Source organism: Physeter macrocephalus, chromosome 3 (assembly GCF_002837175.3).
Source record: "Physeter macrocephalus isolate SW-GA chromosome 3, ASM283717v5, whole genome shotgun sequence".
Lineage (NCBI taxonomy): Eukaryota > Metazoa > Chordata > Mammalia > Artiodactyla > Physeteridae > Physeter > Physeter macrocephalus.
Window position 1 is genome coordinate 30574545 of NC_041216.1, and position 19487 is coordinate 30594031.

At 61.5% G+C, this 19487-nt stretch overlaps 1 protein-coding gene across 1 annotated transcript in view; it reads right to left on the reverse strand.

The window, feature by feature from the left end:
* The window catches only part of PRDM16 (PR/SET domain 16), a 339449-nt gene that overhangs the window by 218410 nt on the left and 101552 nt on the right, over positions 1-19487 (reverse strand). Inside the window, exon 2 of the mRNA XM_028487992.2 lies at positions 14012-14361. Within this exon, the coding sequence (XP_028343793.1) occupies positions 14012-14361 (350 nt within the window). The remainder of the gene's footprint in view (positions 1-14011; positions 14362-19487) is intronic.

The following is a 19487-nucleotide window of genomic DNA, read 5'->3' on the forward strand; positions in this document are numbered from 1 at the left end:
GGGGGGGGGGGGGCGCGGGAGGGATAGAGGAGGAAGGGGAGGAGGGGGAGGAGGATGACAGGGAGGGACCAAGAGGACGCTGGGGAGGCAGAGCTCCCAGAGCTGCCTCCGCATACTTTGTCCACAGGCCGCCCTAGGTGTTCAGAAATATTCAGTATCCAATCGACCAATCGGCCGATTTGAAAACTGCCGCAGAGGGAGAACTCACCAAGGCCACTTCGGCCGTCGCATCGTTATTTTTTCCATTTGCTACATCCAGTATCTGAGGAGTTGGGTGGAGGCGTCTGAGGTATACCTACTAAAGACCCCGCCCGCCCCCCGCTTCTGTGTAACTTCCCGGAGAAACTTGGTGAGGAAACCAGGATGCAGCTTTTCTGCACCACTCAGGAGGAGGCCAGCGGGGAGCCGGTACGCATTTGCCTCCACGCATCTCTGTGGCTTCAAGGCTGGGTAACTCATCAGAGGTGAAAAGGCCGTCTAGGGGGGCAGAGCTTCTGTGCGGAAAGACAGTGGCCAGGTGCCGGGGCCGGAGCCGCCGAGGGCCCCATGCTGACCCTTCGGTCCAGAGGATGTACCAGGCTTGCCCATCCCAGGGAGCAGACTTTACAGGAATATGTAAACGCAGAGGTTGCCATGTGGGGCCCACGCATCTTGGCCTGTGTTTTGAACGTATTGAAAATAGGCATTTCTTATTTCCAAGGGGTCCCTTGAAAGGGGCACATTCGGGTCCTCCAGCGAGGCAGTTCGCAAGGCTGAGAAGACTCGTGTGCCTTTCAGCTCACAGTGGAAAGACAGAGAAAGAGTTCTACGGAAATTTTAACCACGATGTTGCGGTGGAGGGACGTCCAGTGAAAAATTAGCCACTTTTTTTTCCCCCCCAGATCCAGCAGAGAAATCTCTCCCCCGTTCTCCACTTCCCCACCTCTTAAAGATCAGAGTATTCAAATGACACGTGCCTTCAGGACAAGTCACTTCAATCCTTGCTTCACAAGTGGAGAAACCGAGGCCCAGAGATGGGGGTGGCTGCTCGGGTCTCTGTCCACGGCACGGCTCCCCCTCGCCTCGTGACACAGACATCTCAGTAACCCGTATGTTGCCTCTTAGAAAACCTCATGAATTTATCTGATGTTTAGAAGGAACAACAACAAAAAAAGGCTGGACGTGGCCATTCTAACCCTCGTCTACTCGGCGTTAATGGGGGTGATGCCATCCTGATAACAGCATGGTAGGTCCTGGCTGTCCTGGGCTTTTGAAGGCACTTTAAGGTAAAGGATCCAAGAACTGTCCCAACTCGCGCGGGGCCAGGCAGCCAGCAGCCTTGCCAGGTCTCCCTGCATCTCCCCGAGTCTGCCGGATTCTCCCAGCGTGAGGGACGCATCTGTTTACTGGAAACAGGTGACAAGAACAAACCCCAGTCTGGGAGCAGGAGTCTGACGTCCTAGGGGGCAGCTGGAAAGCCCTCCCGACCTCCGACCTCCACCCTGGAGGCACAAGGCACTGGCGGGGGTCGGGGGTGGCTTAGGACAGCCGAGCCCCAGAGGGCAGTGGGCCCCTCACTGCAGGGAGCCCTGCCTGGTGGACGTGTGACTTCCGTGGGCCTGGACAGGCACAGCTAAAGCGAGAAAGCCAGAGGCGCTGGGTCGGTGCTCTGCGCTCAACCACCCCAGGGTGCAGAGGTGGGGAATCCTCTGGACCCAGCGCACCAGCTCGGCTGGATCGGGAAGCCACACTCCGTAAAGGCGGAGGCACAGTGGGTAGGAGGTGCTGACCCAGAGCAGGACATGCCCCATCCTAGTGGGTCCAGTTGGAGAATCAGCCTCCCCTGTCCCAGCGCAGAGGACCCACCCGAGGGGGCCGCCGCGAGGACCGTGCAGCCCCGGTGGTCAGTGTCGCCAGGCCTCCCTGGGCCTGACCGGCCAGCTGTTTGGGTGAGCCCACCTTCAATGTATTTTAGATTCCGAGAAGGATTAAATACGGAGGTCAATCCAAGACAGACCTTCAAAAGTTGGGGAATTCTGGTGCTGTCTTCGGGCTGTCAATGGGCCCCGGGTGCCCGCAGGAGCCTCTCCGGTTGGGGCCTGGTGTGGACCGTACGTCTGTCTGGGTGAAGCAAGCACGGGCGAAGGCAGGGAGTCCGGGCCTGCCAGGGTGTCACCGAGAAACTAGGGACTCTACCGACCTCAGTCCTGCGAGGCCCTTTGAGGGCTTGCTGCCCCAAGGGGCCGTCCCACGTCCTCGGGGCCGACTCAGAAGCCCCAGTGAGGACCAGAGTCCAGACCTCACCAGGGACTGGTCCCTGAGGGCTACAGGACTGACGGGGGCGGGGCAGCAGAGGCGCTGGAGCTTAGCTGGCCCAGCGGCCCTTGGACAGGCCAGGCCCACGCTGGGCCGCCCTCCTGAATGCCAAGGCCGGTTCCTCGCGGGCTGGAGATTCCACCTCTCAGCACTGCTGCTGCGTGTTCTCCATCCCCAGACGAGCTTTCAGGTCAGTGCCACGAAAGTCTTCCCCATGGCTATGCAGGCTTTATAGACAAGGCAAGTACATTCCCTTCAGCATGGCAGCCCCTGTGATAACATCAGTGGAGTTTGAAGGCTTTCATCAAAATGCAAAACAGACCCCTTTTCCGTCTCCCTCCTCAAAGGAAGGCAACGAGGTTCACGCTCCCTGAGCTGCCTCCCCAGCGTCCACGTGGTCCCTCCCCGTCATCCTCCCCCTCCCCTCCCCTTCCTCCTCTATCCGCCCCGCCCCCGCCGGCCTCTCATCCATCACTCGCTTTCTTACCGTCCACCTGTGAGCTGCCGTCCCAGAGCTCAGTGGCCTCCCCCGGGGGCTCCGGGGCTGCAGGCCATTTCATCACCATTATTTTTACTTAAGGCCAGCGTGGCTCATACTTTGTCCACAAGGTTTTACTTCGTCCCTGACGGAGGCCAGGGCAGGGGGCTTGGCCACCTTGCCCAGGCCCCGCCACCTGCAGGCCTCACCCTCTCTGGCGAGCCCCATCCTTCCCCACGGCAACGCACAGCTCCCATCCCCGCGGACCCTGAGGTGCGCCATTGAGAGCGAACCAGCCGGGCGTCCTAATCCCCGTCCACCCCCGCTTGGCAGTGCCCTCCCGGGCCTCCACTGAGTACCGGCTGAAAGGACGGCTGATAAATTAGTCTAGAGGGAAACAAGGCGGCTTCTACTTGTAAAAGGTCATTGCGACTTTGTTCTGGGTGAGGGTTTATCTCAGCTGCCGCAGGGACAGACAATGCCTTGGGCCTAAATGGCAGAAATCTTAGCTCCACTCCTGAAGTGACTGTGCTGATAAGCCAGAAGGGACTTTAGAAAGATCTAAATGGGAAAGGAGTGGATGTAGGTATTTTGCAACGTGATTGAACAGGGATGACACAATGGGATGGGCAGTTAAACTGGGCATCAGCCCAGAAGGCAGGAACGCGGACGGGAAGCCAGACAGCGGCGCTCCCCGTGGCCCCGCTCGGGGCTGGTGATCCTGGCCCTGCCCTGGCCAGCCAGGCAAAGGGCACAGCTGGCACAGAAGGACAGCAGGACGGGAGCCCCGCGTGCCCTGGGCGCTGCCGCGGAGGCTGGTGCCTCTCTTCGAGCCAACTCCCTGGAAACACGGCGGCACGTGTCACAGGTGGACAGGCGCACAGGTGAGCAGGGACCGGCACGGTGACTCCCGTGATGATGCCGGGGCACCCTGTCTCAGCATCTTCCCATGCGGGGGAGCAGACACGACCACCTACACCAACGCGCATCCTGTCGGCTGACTCAAAACATCACCTTTCGGACATTTTCTTCACTGTGCTCTAAACAACATGAGGGCGGGCCGGGACGCTGCCCCAGGACACTGGCTCCGGTGGGTCCCGCGGGGCCTGCTGCCGTGCGCCCAGACTGACCTCTCACCCGGAGAGGCCAATCTGGCCTGACCTGGCCTCGAGCAGAGCAAACCCAGCCGCATCTCAGTGCCCAGCAGGGCCCCAGAGAGTGGAGGGAGCCCCGCGCCAGCCCCGAGCAGAGCAGGAGAGGGTGGCCTGCCGGGGGACCCTCCGGCAGCTGCTGCCCCTGCACGGGTGGTGAGTGGCTGCATCGCCCTGGTTTCTGGCTGAGGCCAAGGTGGCCGGTGACACGCTGAGAGCATTCCTAACCTGGGGATGACCAGCCCACAAAAATTCCCAACTCGAGAGAACCTTTGATAAGCAGGTCTGGCTGGGAGGTCCACGGCCTTGTCCCGTGACCCAGGGAGACCTTTTATGGCCCGCGAGGCCCGGGATGCTCATCTGACCCAGCAGGGAGGGAGGCCCAGGGAGGGGTGGACGGCGGGCCAGCCAAGGCCGTGCTGGGGGTCCCCAGGGAGCCTCCCGGCCAGTAGCTGCCGGCCCTCAGGAGGGGCCACCCTCCCGGCCCGTCCTGCTCTCTGAGAGGCGGCTGCTGGGAAAGTACTTGAAATAATCTTTCCGTGTATATGAGCGACACTGCACATGCCTCAGTCTTAGCAGGTGGGTCCCACCACTTGCTTCCTGCCTGGGGAAGGCGGGTTCAGCCCAGAGAGGGCCGGCCAGAGGCAGCCCAGGCCAAACCTGAGAGCCACCCCCGCTCGGCCGGCGGTATGGGTGCAGACGGAGGAGGCTGAGGGGTGCGTCTGAGCCACTCCACGCCTTACTGGTCCCCATTCCCCTGGAGGAGCTGGGGCCTGGGCCGTCACCCACTGGACAGGGTGGTGGGCGTGGAACACCCCCGTGCGCTGGGGGCCGCTCTAACTGCTGGCAGCTGGCGCACGGGCCCGGTGCGGCTGGCCCAGTCTCCGTTCTCAGCGTGTGTTGGCTGCATGAACTACAGGGGCAAAAGCGGCAAGGCGGAAGGGTGCCGCCTGGGGGTCCCCTGTCTGGTCCCTCGCCCCGTGTGACCCTGTGGGACCCCCTTCCCTTTCTAAGGCTCGGGGTTGCCACCCGCACAGTGAGGGGGAGAAACGGTGATGCCCCAAGTAATCTCCAGGCATGACACAGACGATCGGTGCCCGGGAAGCCCCCCACCGAACCTTGACCATCAGGCCATGCCCTTGGGAGGGGCGTCAGGTCACTGCTCAGTCTCCCGCGGGCTCCCCTCCAGAGGACAGCAGTGCCAGTGGCCAGCTGTCGGGGTGCGGGTGGGATCGCTCCGGAGCCCCTTCCCGGCCTCACCTGCCGCCCAGAGCTCCGCCAGGAGGACGGCGGGGCCGCCGGGCCGCGCCTGGCTCCGGGGTTGGGGGCAGGGGCGGAGGGGGGCGGGGGCGGGAGCAGGGAGATCCACGGTAAGCCCCTTTCTTGGGGCTTCCACCCGGGAATGGAGACCTCCCAGGGGCCCCTCTTCCACTGCTAAATAGAATGCAGATTCCTGGGGACCCCTGTCAGGAATTCAAATCCACTAGGTAAGGGTGGGGCCCTGAGTCTGCATTCTGAAGGTGGCTGTGGGATCCTCGGCACCATCGTTTGAGAACCGCAGCTCCACGGGACCCAAGCCTGAGGTGAGCAGGTAGAAAGGGTCGCCTTTTAGATTCCCGGACTTTGCCCCTCGCAGGCTGATGGCCTAGGCTGGGGGCCCCATGCTTCCCGCCTGAACACGTCCCCCACCCCCAGCCAGGCCCCAGGTGCCCTGGGACCAGCTCAGGATCCTGGCTCCAGAGAGGCTGATGGCTGTCTCTGGGGTCCGGAGAATTCCACGGCGGGGCACCCGAGGGGCGGACACTAATGCCTGCCAGGCCCTGCCGCGGCCCATCGGGCTGGGATTTGGGATCTACTCACAGACAGGATGAGGACCACAGAGCAGAAAGCGCCTCGCGGGGCCTGCGTGTGCACACAGCAGGTGCCTAATGAATGCCAGGCCTTCCCCTCTCGCCCACGCTTTTGGGCCCCAGAGCAGTTGCCCGGGCAGCCTGCCCCAGCCTTGCCAGCCCTGCCCAGCACAGGCTCCCAGGTGCCTTTGTCACAGTCCTTGAACGTGTGAGCCCCATTTCCCTTAAAGAAAAAGGAGGGGGAAGGCAGGAAGAGGTGATAGAGCACCCCACTCTTGCCGGCTTTCTGGGAGCCAGTGGGATAGGCTGAGCCCAGGTCCCCTGGGGAGGCTGAGCTGCCACCCGGAGGAGAAGCCATTTTGCCCTCCTTCCAGCTTCCCACTCACTTCCTTCTGACAACCCCAAGGCTATTTCCACGTCTCTGGTTCACAGCAGCCTGTTCCAGGGTAAGGGCGGGCTTGTTGTCACTGGTGTGAGTGTGTGTGTGTGTGTGTGTCTGTGTTACAGATGGTAAAATACCATTTAAGAAGTTGGTATTCATGGACGTCTCTCGAATATGAAAAGAAAATATTTATTTCCTTTTTCGCTTGTGAATCAGAATATGCTCTATTTAAAGAAAGTACCCTCTGCTGGACTGCGGCTGAGTTATTACCCCTTAAGGAAATAAAGAAGAGCTACCAGGGAGGTATTCTTAGTCAGCTCTCTCCTTTTTCCGAAAATTCCTTATATACCCGTGCCTCGGAGCTGGGCCGAAGATAGTGCAGGATTTCACGGCATTCTTGGGCTAAAAACGTCTGGACCTGATGTCATGGTGCTTGGGAGAGATGGCAGAGGGTCTGCGCTGGGAGCGGTTTCCGAGGAAACGAGATGGCGTGGGTTTCTGCGTCCCCAGCCCCGCTGCACAGACGCACCCAGGCCGCCTCCCAGTCGGCCCCGTTCCCACAGGACAGCCCCTCTCGTCGAATCCGGGTTCCCGTTTGACAGCCTGGGAAGAGGCCCCCAAACCTGTCATCATCCAGGTGTTTCCACAGGGTGTGAACACTCACGGGGCGGCAGCTTACGACTTGGGACGCTTTCTGAATACACACTCCTAAACGCATTCAGAAAATCAGTCCGGGGGGACACAAAGGCCCTGCCATGTTTCTAGGTCTAAAATAAAACTCCAGACCACGCAGAAGGAGAGTCGGTGTCAGGGGTGAATTAGCCGTCTGGGCAGAGGAAGGCGAAGTAAAGGGAGACTCCGGGATCCCGTATCCCTGGGGGGCGGGATGCTGCCGGGGTGGTCCCAGTGTGTATCCTGGTGCCACGGACAGAAAGGACAGAAAAGATTTGGGACTGAGAATAGCTAGCCCTGTAAGGCCGTCAGACCAGCCTTTACAGCTGAGACCGGTCCGTCAGAGCAGCAAGAGGCCCAGCCTTTACAGCTGAGACCCGTCCTGGCCCCCTTCCCCAACAGGCTTTCCCGCACGGCTGGAATTCCAAGAGTAAACACAGCAAGATGGTCTAAGAGCCAAATACAAAGAAGCAAGAAGCATGCCTCCGGGCATGGCCGCAAGAGCACTTGCCGCGGGCTTCAGGGTGGAGAATGCACGGAGGAGGCCCAAGGGTGATCCTTGCACCAGGATGAACGTGGAAGAGAGAGGGTAGGAAGTGTGCTCGTGTGTGTGTGTGTGTGTGTGTGTGTGTGTGCGCAGCACGGAGCACGGCCACCTGTACTCGGGCCGCAGGGGTGGCTCTGGGACAAGCCGTTCCCTGCAGTAGCATCGCCTGCTGAGTATCTAGATGCCCCCAGCGACCCAACCCAAATCATCTCCCTTGCCTCCTGGGGCCCCTCGCGCAGATGCTGGAGGTCTGGAAGGATCCCCCCTTCTCTTTCCTTCCAGACTGGCTCTTCTCACCCTCACGGCACGTTCTAATTTCCTAGAAGTTTTCACAAACCCAGTGCTCGGGGAGGTTTGTTGGGACTTTTGGTTCAAAGCCAGGACAGCGCTGGGCAAAACAGACATGGCTAGTCCCTCATCTGGCCAAAGCCTGGCGTCTCTTGGGTGGGGTCCGGGCACCTGTTTTTCTGATGCTCCAGGTGATTCTGTGTGAGGCCCTCGGATGGAGACCTCTGCTCTCAGGTCTCAGACACCCGGGAAACATCTGAAGGACAGTCTTGACCTTCAAGCACCGGCTGTCACATTTTGCTCCGCAAACTTGGCAGACGCTGTCTAGAGCCAGGGCTTGCCCCTCCTCCCAGGCTGCGTGACCCTCCTCTCGGGGCCACCTGGAGCAGCGGGGGGCTGCTGAGCCCAGCTTTCCTCTCTCACCGTCCTGGGGCCACAGGTCCATCCACGGGGCGGGCTGCGGCTGAAAGGGCCGGGGACTCTGTGGCTGTCGGCAGTTCAGGGCCACAGAGGAGGCGCCCGCCGGCTGGACACCAGCGCTGCTTCCACAGGGCTGCTGGCGAACAACATGCCCGCGGGTGCCGCCCAGCCGCTGCTGTTGTTGCTGTTCCTCCTGGAGGATGAGCACTTCCTTCCCGAGCCTTGGGGCGCGGCCAGGCCTGGCCGTAGGGGCGCCGGCTGCCTCAGCCCTTTTGAGGCCGGACGGGCGCCCACAGAGCCAGGAGGTCAGTGCAGGGGGCAGGGCGCTGGGAAGCTCAGGCTTCCGGGGCTACCAGGTGCATCCAGGATCTTTCGGGTGACAAGGCCAGCGCGTGTGTCTGTCTCCAGCTGGACGGGATTTCCCGTTTGGTCCTTATGCGGCAGGGACTAGAGAGAAACGAAGCCCGCTCCCGAGAGCCTCGGGAGCTCCGTCCCGGGGGTAGGTGGGTGCTTGGTTATAACAGGAGTCACTGCTGCCTGAGCCAGGCCTTGTTGGCCTTGGGGGCAGGGCGCCCCGGGGTGTCGGTGAATCGTCCGCACATTCAGGCGGGTGGTAAGCTCAGCAGGAAAGAGGACAGCGTCCTTGAGGCCGGAGCGTGAGGGTATAAATGCAGGAGAAGAAAGAAGTGCAGGCCCGTTCCCCACGGAGACCTGGGGTCCGACTGCGGCCAGCGCTGAGGTGCCCACGTGACTCCCGGCCAGGCTGGGGCAGGTGCCAGGGCGCAGAGGCCAGCCCCACCCAGGAACTCCTGCCCCTCCCCGTGTCGCACTGAATTTGGTCTCAGCCAACCTTACGTTAACAGCAATGTCTCCGAATCTGAACGTGCAGGGCTGGGTAGCAGCTTTTGCCTGGAACATCCCCTGCCCTAGCATCTCTGGATGTGCTGGCAGCCCGTGGTCCTCGGGGGTGGCCGGTGGGTCCCGGCCCTCGCCAAAGCCATCCGGGGGGAGCCCTGGACCCCAGAGGAGCTGGCTTGGGGGCCGTGTGATGGTAGCACCCGAGAGGCAGGGCAGCCTGAGGCCCTGGGGCTATTTCCCCTGTGACCCTGGAGCTTCCCCCAGGCCCTGGCCCAGACGCGGCCATTTGTTGACTGAGCAAATGGACATGTATATTACCATTCAGGAACCACAGCCAAAGGGATGAGGTAATCCACTCAAGTAAATTCTTTAGATAATTGAAACCCCTTCAATTCACGTTAACGTTTTCCACCAGCTCCTTAAACAGAGGCAGACGCATTTTTTTTCGACAGATGATGCTTGAGTGCCAGCTACAGGCTGGGCAAAGCTCTGGGCACCAGAGAGCCTGCCTTTCTGAGGGAGACAAGTGCTCCACCAAGAAACAAGCAGAACCGGGTGCTTTCGCTGTGAAAATCACTCCTGCCACCTCCCTGTGGAGACCTGCGCGGCCTGCCCCAGCCCGGCTGCACAGCTGCAGGGCCCTGCCTCGGGGGCAGGTGGCACCTCTGAGGAGAGGGCTCCACAGCCCGGCTCCCTCTGGGCTGTCACTCGCAGCCACCTCTTAATTAGCAAAATAAACAGCACGATGATAAATGTCATGATTTACTCAACAAATGATCAAAATCATTGTTTTTCAGACCCCAGGGCAATAAAATGCAATCACTGGATGATTTATTCTGGGCAAGGTGAGTGGTGGCTGCCTCAGCGGGCAGGCTGTGTCTGGGGGGAGGGGGCCGGGAGTTCTAGCATCCTCCCGGGCACGAGGACAGACGACCTCCCTTTGAGATGGAGCCCATGGGGGCCGTTTCCACACACCCCACGCTCCCATCTGTGTCCAAGGATGCGGCTGCCAGGTCCGGGGAGCACGCGGAGCCCATCTGTGCTTTCTTCCAAAATGACAGGGAGTCACTTCCTGGTGTCCCCCCAAAGCACCCGGTGGGAGTGGGGGAAGGTTTAGAGTCATTGAATGTTCCTGACGCCCACGTGGGGAGGAAGGCAGACGAACAGCAGGAGGAGGGTGCCAGCCACGGGGCCAACACACACCTTCCCATTTTTTTTTTTGCGGTACGCGGGCCTCTCATTGTCGCGGCCTCTCCCGCTGCGGAGCACAGGCTCCGGACGCGCAGGCCCAGCGGCCACGGCTCACGGGCCCAGCCGCTCCGCGGCACGTGGGATCTTCCCGGACCGGGGCGCGAACCCGCGTCCCCTGCATCGGCAGGCGGACTCTCAGCCACCGCGCCACCGGGGAAGCCCGCACCTTCCCATTTTGCTCAAGTAAAATTCCTACATGAAGCAAGGCTGCTGCTGCCACCTTGACCCTGAAGATGCCACAGGTCACTCATGCTGCCCCAGCAGGGACAGAAGCATCGCGTCACCGGAAACCGGGTGCACCGCAAAAAGAGAAAAGGAGATGGGACCCTTGGATTTTAGTTCAATGGAATGGTCCACGATAGGAATTCCGTTCTCTGAGTAGAAAGAAAATTGTTTCCATGGTGTCCCAAAAGGAGGGTAGGAATAATCGGTTTGACCTTGATTTTGAGCCCGTCCTCCGAGGGACACCCACCCTGTGTCTGCGAGGGGCTGTCTCTGGACCCCCCCTCTCCTGCTGGACCCCAACACCAGACCTCACGGGAGCAACCACACCCCGAGCCCGGCCAGGCCACAAAACGCGTCCACCACCCTCCACCCCTCGGGGATCCAGATCTATCCAGGCTCCTCCTCGAAGGTCCTTGGCCACCTTCGCTAGAATGTCATTACCTGTTCTGTCTTCTTCAGGAACTACACGCCGTGTACACCGTAGTAAAACCGAATCAGCCTGATTTATGAAGCTTAACTACCAGCAGGAGACTGAACATCGACACATACGAAATTCGGGACCGGACTGTAGGCCCTTGGGTGTCGCCCCCGGGACCTGCCTCTGACGGGCCTGCCTCTGCCCTGGCCTCCTCGGCTGTGACACTGAAGCCCTGACATTTCCCGAGTGATTGTCTTGGTCTCCAGGCCTGCTTTGGGCCGAGCTGACCGCAGGCCCGGGGACAGCGTCCCAGCAGGAGCATGCGGACGCGGTCAGCTGCCTCACTTCGGGACTCCGGGGTTCGCTGGAGGCCCTTCTGCGGGCCGGAGCCACAGAAAGATCCGGGCTCTGGAGCCTGGGCTTTCCGCTCCTAATCTCGAGCCCTGTTTGCAGCACAGCAAAGGCGAGGACCACGCCTGCCCTTGAAGGGCCGCTCCTCTGGCCCAGATGCCGTCACTCTCGAGCAGGGCACAGAAACAAAGTGAAACGTCGGTCGCCTGTTTCAGGACGCGAGCGAGTGAGGCTCTTTGCTTTCCACGCCAGAGACCCATGGAGCAAACCACCTCGACCTTATGATTTATTTCAAGCAAAAGCGGGTTCGCCCTGATTTTCGGGGTGCCTGCTTCCTCCCCCCCCTCCTTCCAGCCCGATTCTGCCCTTGGGGCTCGACCACGATGACGGTGACGCAAACAGCTGCTCACGACCGCATTGGACGGGACGGGACAGGAGGCCGCGAAGCCCAGGGCGGGTGGTCAGGTCCCGAACTCGCCGAGGAAACAAAGTCAGATCCCGCCGGCGCGTCTGGAACACCACGTGAGGACGTGGACTCGGAACGATACCTGCTGGTGCCGGCGGGGGGAAGGTGGCGGTCAGGTCGCGGCCCCGGAATCCAGGCGCTGTCTGGGGGAGGTGCCGTGGGGGGGGCGTTCCCACACGTACACGGAGGACAAACGATATCGCACAGTCAACAGGCACCGGGCAGATAACAGCCACGGCCCGTACCAGGCCCGGCACCCAGGGCGGCGGCGATACGGGCCGTTTCTTTAAAAATAGAGCAAACAGAGGCCTGCATCAGAGCAGACAAGAACCAGGCTGCCTCAAGGTCATCCATCGCACTACCCGGAGGGCCCGTCTACCCTGCAGCATCTGAAGGCGCCTCCTAGTTCAACAGTCCAGGCCTTTCGGAGCACGCGACACGACACCCCTGAATTCCTTCTGAAAAGCCAGGCGCGAAGGACGGGACAGGCCGTCTGCAAAAGGCCACTGAACAGCCCAAACCGCTTACCTGTCACGTTGTCTGAAGATGCTCTCCTCGGCCCAGTGAGGGCCACCCTGGGGGTCTCTGGAGAGCACACAACCTGCCCCCAGGAGGCCCGCATCTCCCAACTCCTCCCCTCCCCCTTCACCTCGCTCCCCCCTGGCCGGCCGCTTCTGCGGTTGACCCGACCTTGAGAGGCACACACGGCGTCGGGCGCCTGGGGACAGCAGGGGACGGGCCGGCCTGCACGGTCCAGCTGGCCAAGCTGCGGCCTCCCCCACTCTGGGCTGTTGTGAATTCTGGCTGGCCTCCTCTTCCGTCCATCTGGTCTACCCGCTACCCCTCTAAACCTTCAAAGTCTACAGAGCTCAGGCCGTCAGCTGGCACCCGGTAGGGGGCTTCTGTGTCCCCTGATGTCTACACTCCATGTGCTACCACAAGCCACACTCCACCAGCTTGCTGGAGAGTGGGGGCAACCTGCGTTCGGGGCACCCCCACGTCCTCGTGAAGGGCATGGCGGTCTCAGGTCTGCGGCCACTGCCACCAGCACATGCACCGACTCAGGCAGCCTCTTTGACCTTTACGGAGGGTTTCCAAAGCTGACGGGCCCGGGGGAGATGCTCAAGGGCTGCTGGGGGTCCAGGAGCCTCCCAGGGGTTAGGAAGAGGCCATGCACATCTCTAGGGAGGAGCGGAGGCTCCAAGGCAGCCTTCCAAGCTGTAAAGACTCATGAGAGGGGACAGACGGATCCAGATTCGCCCCTTGCTGTACACAGAACGCCGAGACACGCAGTTTGGGAACTTCTCCAAAGCCACGGAGCAGCTGCGGGGAGCCGGCTCCCCTGACCCCCGCTGCCCTGGTCCGCTGCAGGGGGCACGGCTGCCGGCCACACAAGGCCCTCTTCCCTCCTTGGACAGCGTGCCCCTTCCTAGAACTGACCTCCATCCAAGCACTTTTAGAAGTTGTGAAACACCCAGAAAGAATCTGGGTTGGCATTTGCATTTTCCGTCCAGGCGGGGTCCCTGCCAAAAATACCACCGAACATTGGCCGCGTGGAGCCGGCAGAAAGGCTACGACCAGAGGGGAGAGTGCTTCTGTGGGGCCCACGGTCCTTATGAGACCACCTTGAAGGCCCCCCCACTGGGGCCCGAGCAGGATGCCTCCAGAGGGAGGGCTGCCTTTGGGGGTGTCAGCAGCCGCCCCCCCCACCTAACCGGCCTCCCTCTCCTGACCGCACACGGGCTCCAGGACCATCGAGCCAGGCCCAGATCGCCAGGGAAATGTAAACCACAAGGTGCCCCTCTCTGTCCCCACTCGTCTGAGAAGTGAGGGCCGCTCTTAGGGAGCCAGCTGACCCGGGCAGCCCTGCAGGAGGCCCTCGGCACGGACGCGCCTGGGGCATCTGTGGCAGCGCGGCCACCAGGCACGTTTTACGAGCTGCCCCTGGCTGCTCCTGCCAGGAGGTGGGCCCCCATCTGAGGGGCTTTTTCCCCGGGAGCAGAGACTCCTGTTCTGGGAGAGTCCTTCCCTCTCTGAGGTTCTGCCGAGACTGCAGCCTTAGCACCTAAGATCCAGACGGGAAGCTCGGGGGGTTTAAGACATGAGCTCATTAAAGACACATTTCCGGGAAGCGAGCGGGCACAGCGGACGGGGGCTGCCAGGCAGCTACGAGGCCCTCTGGTGTTTTCGGAGTCGCGTCATGCAAGCCGCAGGATAAAATAAGCCTGGGAAATGTGACATTCGAAGGCTCTCTCCTACCCAGCCTCCTGCCCCCGGCGGCTCAGCTCACCCGGCTTTATAAATAGATGGAACACGAGATAAATGGCCGCGATCAATCACCCTGCACGACAGAGCTCACCTCCCAGCTGAAGTCCACCTCCTTCAGTGCGGCCCGGGGCGCCACCATGTACGGGCCAAACCGCTCCCCGACCTCCATCTTCTTCTTGGCCCAGATCCCCAGGCCGGCCCCGGGGATGGAGGACTCACGGAGCTCGAAGTCTGGTGGGATGGGGATGTCCTCAGGGATGTAGACGGGGGCCTCGTAGGGCGAGCCTTCCTTGGGGGTGAAGTCCTCGCTGGTGGGGAAAGGGGACGGCGGCCCCATGGGGATGGGGGACATGATGCTGTCCTCGGTCTCGTCCTCGGCACTCTCGCCAGCCAGCAGGTCGGAGTCCGGCCCGTACATGTTATTTACAATGTCGCCGTCACCTGGAGGAGACAAGTCAGCGTCAGGCTCTGCAGCTCGGCTTCCCGGGGCTCAAGGCTCGGGGACCACCCGGGACATGGGGCAGAACAGAACCCAGGGCGCCGGAGGCCCAGGGGTCGCCTGGCCGCCACCCCTGCCTGGGAGGCACGGCCTCTGCTAGGGGCTCCCAGGGGACTGTTCCAGCAGCGTCTTGGGAGCAACGCAGACCCTCGGGGGGCTCCCCGAGGCCCCGGCGGCAGCCCGAGGACACACTGGCCCGTTCTGCGTCGGGACAGGAGGGAAGGAGGAGCCCACACGCCACAGGTCGGGGGCAGCGGGGGGAGCCGACACACCGGACACCCAACCGGGGGCTGATGGTGAGGCATCCCTTCTGGAACCGCTTTGTGTCTGCAGCCTTGGACACTAGGGAACGGGGGCAAGTCCCAAGTTCGTGGGAGGACTCAGAGTTTGGGTTCCTGTGAAATTTGACCCAATACCTGGGCTGCTCTGGGCAGCTCCGTGGGGCCGGCTGGGCCCTGGGGAGAGTCCTGGAAGTCCCCGATGAACCCATGGCAGGTTAGGACAGAGGCCTGCTGAGGTCATGAGTGTGGGACCCATGGGGTGGCAGGTCACGGGACTGAGCAAAAGGGTCCCCAGCTTGTCTGTCTGCTGTGGGCCTTTCTTCGGGGTACAGCCCAAGAGGCAGCTGGTGCCAAAACAGCGCCACCTAGAAGTTCACCCGAGGGTGGCCCGAGGCGCAGAAAAGATCATAAAGAGCGGGCGGGAGAGAGACAGGGCGAGCAAGCAGGTCCAACAGCCAGGAAATCGGCTTCACTCCTCGGTATCGACCCGAGAGTGGAAAAGAGGGAGGCCGACGGGTGAGGACGCCCAGCAGCGTTAACCCACAGCCCCCCGAGGGAGGAGCAGCCCAAGTGTCCGTCGACAGGTGAGGGGACCAACGCGTGTGGCCCATCCACGCGACGGAATATTTATATTCACGCAGAAAAGAGAAAAGGATCACTGACACAGGCTGCAGCACGGCTGAGCCTTGCAAACAGAGTGAAGGAGGCCGCACACAAAAGGCCACATGTCCTACGACTTCATTTATGTGAAACGTCCGGAAAAAGCAAATCCACAGAGACAGAATCCATGTTGGGGGGGGGGGAACCGAGAGTGACCGACTGACTGGCAGGTGGTCTCCTTTGGGGGAAGAAAATGTTCTGGAACCAGATGGAGGGGGCGACTGCACATCCTGGTGACTGTGCCCCGTGCCCCGAACTGTGCGCTTGAAAAATGGCTCATTGTTATATGCTGTGAGTTTCACTCAATAAAATTAAAGAAGTCAGAGGAGAGTGAGAGGAGGAGAGGGGAGGCCGGGGGTGGGAGGCGCGCGGGCGGATTGCTTGTGGCTCGGAGCCTGCTGACCTCTGATCTAGATGCTTCTGCCCAAGTCCCTCCTTCTGGGACTTGAAAACCTTCGAAAGTGACCCAAACGCTGTGGTCACTTTGGCCCTCGTCTCGCGGCCCCCTCCCTGCTCCTGAAAGGGTCGCCTCCAGGGAGACGGGAACTTTTCAGTACGAGTAAAACGACCTTAGATCCAACAGAGAAGTAACAAAATGTTTTCTTTCAAAAGAAACCAAAGTCTTAAAAAAAAAAAAAAAGGGTGGGGTAACACTTATTTAATTTAGCAGTATTCACAGAAGTAATTATTATGTTTTATGTGGCCAACGGTTCCTTTTTTTTTTTTTTTTTGCGGTACGCGGGCCTCTCACTGTCGCGGCCTCTCCCGTTGCGGAGCACAGGCTCCGGACGCGCAGGCTCAGCGGCCACGGCTCGCGGGCCCAGCCGCTCCGCGGCACGTGGGATCCTCCCGGACCGGGGCACGAACCCGCGTCCCCTGCATCAGCAGGCGGACTCTCAACCACCGCGCCACCAGGGAAGCCCCAACGGTTCCTTTTTAATTGACTCGCAGGATCCTTTCAAAAATGCAACAACAGAACGGCACCTGTTGCTCCTCCATCATGGGGACCCGAGGCTGTTTAGGTTTGAAAGAGCACCCCGGCCCTTCCTGGGGCTGCGTGCGCACCAAGGTGTATCGCGAGGCTAACTAACATGCCACCTTATCATGTGACCTGGTGACCGCACAGAGCTCCCAGCAGACTCAGGTAGGACCCCCCAGCGCGCTCCCTGACCCCTCCAGGGTCTGATGCCTTTGCTTCCGGGCCGGCGAGGAGTCCAGCTCTGTTCGTGTGAGGCTGCTGGGCAGAGAGCGGGGACGTGTCCCCCATCCCATGCATATCCATCTCAGGGCTCTTTTTGTTCATCTGGGTTGTTTTTTGTTGTTTTGTTTTCTTTCTGTTTGAATTCGACTTCCCAAAAGTCCTCACCTACTGGAGGAAAATCAACGCTTGAAGGGCACGTTTGATTTACTGGCCAAGCAAACAGCTTAGGAGAGAAAGGTGGTGTTTCCTGCTGATTAAAGGCGTCGCCCACCTCCCACCTTCTGCAGTCACCCAGGTTAAGTGATTGCCCGGAGCCGCCAGGAAAGCCCAGGTCTCGTTCGGCTGCCCCACTGCCGGTGGGGAGGGGGGCCTCTGTTTTCAGACGTGGCTGAGAGGAGGCCTAAGGGTGCGCAGAAAACATCTGGAGAAAAGGAGGCGCGCTGAGCGGCCCCCCAGGCCCTGCAAGAAGCAGGAAGCAGCTCGGATGCTGCCGGAGCCCGTGCAGGACCAGCACAAACTGTTCCCCTCACCCCGGGTCCCCGAGTAGCTGGGAGGCTGGATGGAAAGAGCATCCTCCCTCGGCCCAGTGCCCCAGCCAGACGGCCCTCGGGACGGGTGGCCCAGCAGGAGCCCCTCAGCCCCGGGCTGGCGGGCATTTCCAGGGAGGGGGCATCATTGCCCCCGGCCCCCGCCCCCTGCCACCCAGGCCTGTGACCACCGTCACATTCCCAGCCAGTGCTCTCTGGAAGGGCGGAATGCAGTGCCAGGAACATGAGCTTTTTATGACCTTGGGAATCTAGGCTGTGCCATGGCATGTTATTTACTCAGGAGGAGACCGAGGTCCTTCACTGGGGGTTTGTGGTAGTTTCAGGCTCAGGGTTCATGACTGAGTCCATCATCCCCAAAATTTCTCCTGGGAGATCCACCCAAATAATAAAAACAAGGAGGAGAGGGGAGGGGAGGGTGCAAGCAGCGACCGGAGGACGAGGAGAGGCACGGAGCGATCCTGAGCCACGGCCACGGCAGTCAGGCCACGGGGCACCTGCCACCGGCGCCGGGTCCCAGCCAGGGCGGCAGGCTCTTGGCGAACTTCATGCCGAAACCCCGCTGGAGGCTTGTCTGCCCTCTCTCACCCAGATCCCTAAAGCCGCCCCTCCACCCCCAGAGAGCCCCATCCAAACATCAAACCCGCGGCCAGGACTTCAGGGTCTGGAGAGAGAGAAGGCCCCCAATAAGCACCACTGTGCCCGACTGGCCGGGGGCAGAGGGTCCCTCCAGTACCGTCCGTGGGGCTGGCAGCCCTGCCATGGCTAAACGGGCAGCATCCCGCGAGGGGGACATAAAGACCCCCGGCCCTTCCCTGAAGCTCCAGCTCCTGGTTGCTTGTAACCCTGGAATCAGGCCGATCTAAGCCTTGATCTGCGGCCGGGGGAGTGTGAGGCGGGCTTCTCTGAGTCACAGTGTGTTTTGCTCTGGTTCCTCCTTCATTGTGTGGCAGGGTTTGTAGGAGAAGCGCTCAAACCATGCAGGGCACGGGGAAGGCCGTGGGCCGCCGCCAGGAGCCGGGAGTGAGTGGATGGGTGTGTGGAAGAGGATGCGTGCGTGCGTGTACGTAAAGAGGGGGCAACGGATCCTGACAACAGGCTCGAGGCGACCTCGGCCAGCCCCCTGCCTCCACGCGGCCCCGTAGGTGGCGGGACATGGCTGCCTCTGCCCGGAGACCCCCCAAGAGGAAGGGAGGAAGACGCCCCGTGTGGGGGCCGCCCTTCCACCTCCGCCAGGGGGGCGGCCAGGAGGGTCTCTGCGGGGCGGCGTACTGTAGTCCGCAGAGAGGTCAGGCGTCGGGGTGGACAGAACATCACGTGCTTCTCAGAAGACTGGCCGTTATTGGAAGAAGATGCTTCAACGTTCCTTCCTAAAAACACCTGCACCCAGCCTCCTGGGCCAGCCCTGTCCTGGGGTGCAGACCCCAACCTCTGACCTGGCAGGCTGCCCCTCGACACCCCCCAGGTCCAGGTGGAGCGTCTCATTTGGGGCGGGGGTGCTACACGTCACCCCACAGCCACCAGGCTAGAGGCACCAGGAACAGGGGACGGTGTGCTTGGAAGAAGCCGTCTGGGCCCAGAGGCGAGCTCTGCCTGATGCCGGCTGGGCCTCGGCCCGCAAATGCCACAGAGCGTCCTCCCCTGCACCCCCAGCACGTGCTGTGAGACCCTCCTTTCCTCCCCCGAAAGAGAAACACCCTCCACGCAAACAAAACACACGGGCAGCGCCTCGGGGTAAAACTGAAAATGCATCCAGGTCCGGGTCTCCTTGCCGGTCCAATTGTGTCTCACCCTCATCACTGGGTTTAGAAACGTAAGTGGGTGTGTGAATGTCACAAGAAGGCAAAGTGGCTGCAGAGGCTCCGGCGGGGTGACTCGCGGCCTGGGGGCCCAGCCTGCGGGACGAGGCAGCTCGACCTGTGGGCCCGAGCACACCCTCCCCCCAGCAATAGCCTAGGCGGCAACCATCTCATGGTCGGTGGGTCAAAAGCAAATTGCCCTCAGCCAACTTGATGCTGACTCTGGATGGGGGGAGGGAGGGGGGACTACCACCCCCCGCAACAGGGCAGAAGAGATCCTTACACGGGGGGGAAAAGAGGGACCCCTGGACCCCCATGAGCCGAGCTGCCCAGGAAGGGGACTTGGGTCACTGCTGTCGTACCCATGCTGGTGGCTGTGCTGGACCCGGAACCCGGTTTGCTGGCGGAGCTCTGACGGGGAGGACGGTCCACGGCGGAGTCCGCCCAGGTGCCGAGAGGTCCCCTCGCTGCCCGCCCTCGGCCTTGGCCTGCTCCCCGTGGACGTGGGATGCTCGGCCCCGCCCCGTGAGGACTCGTGGGCCAGACGGCCGCCTGCTTCCGGGCTGCTGCCTGAGCTCCTCC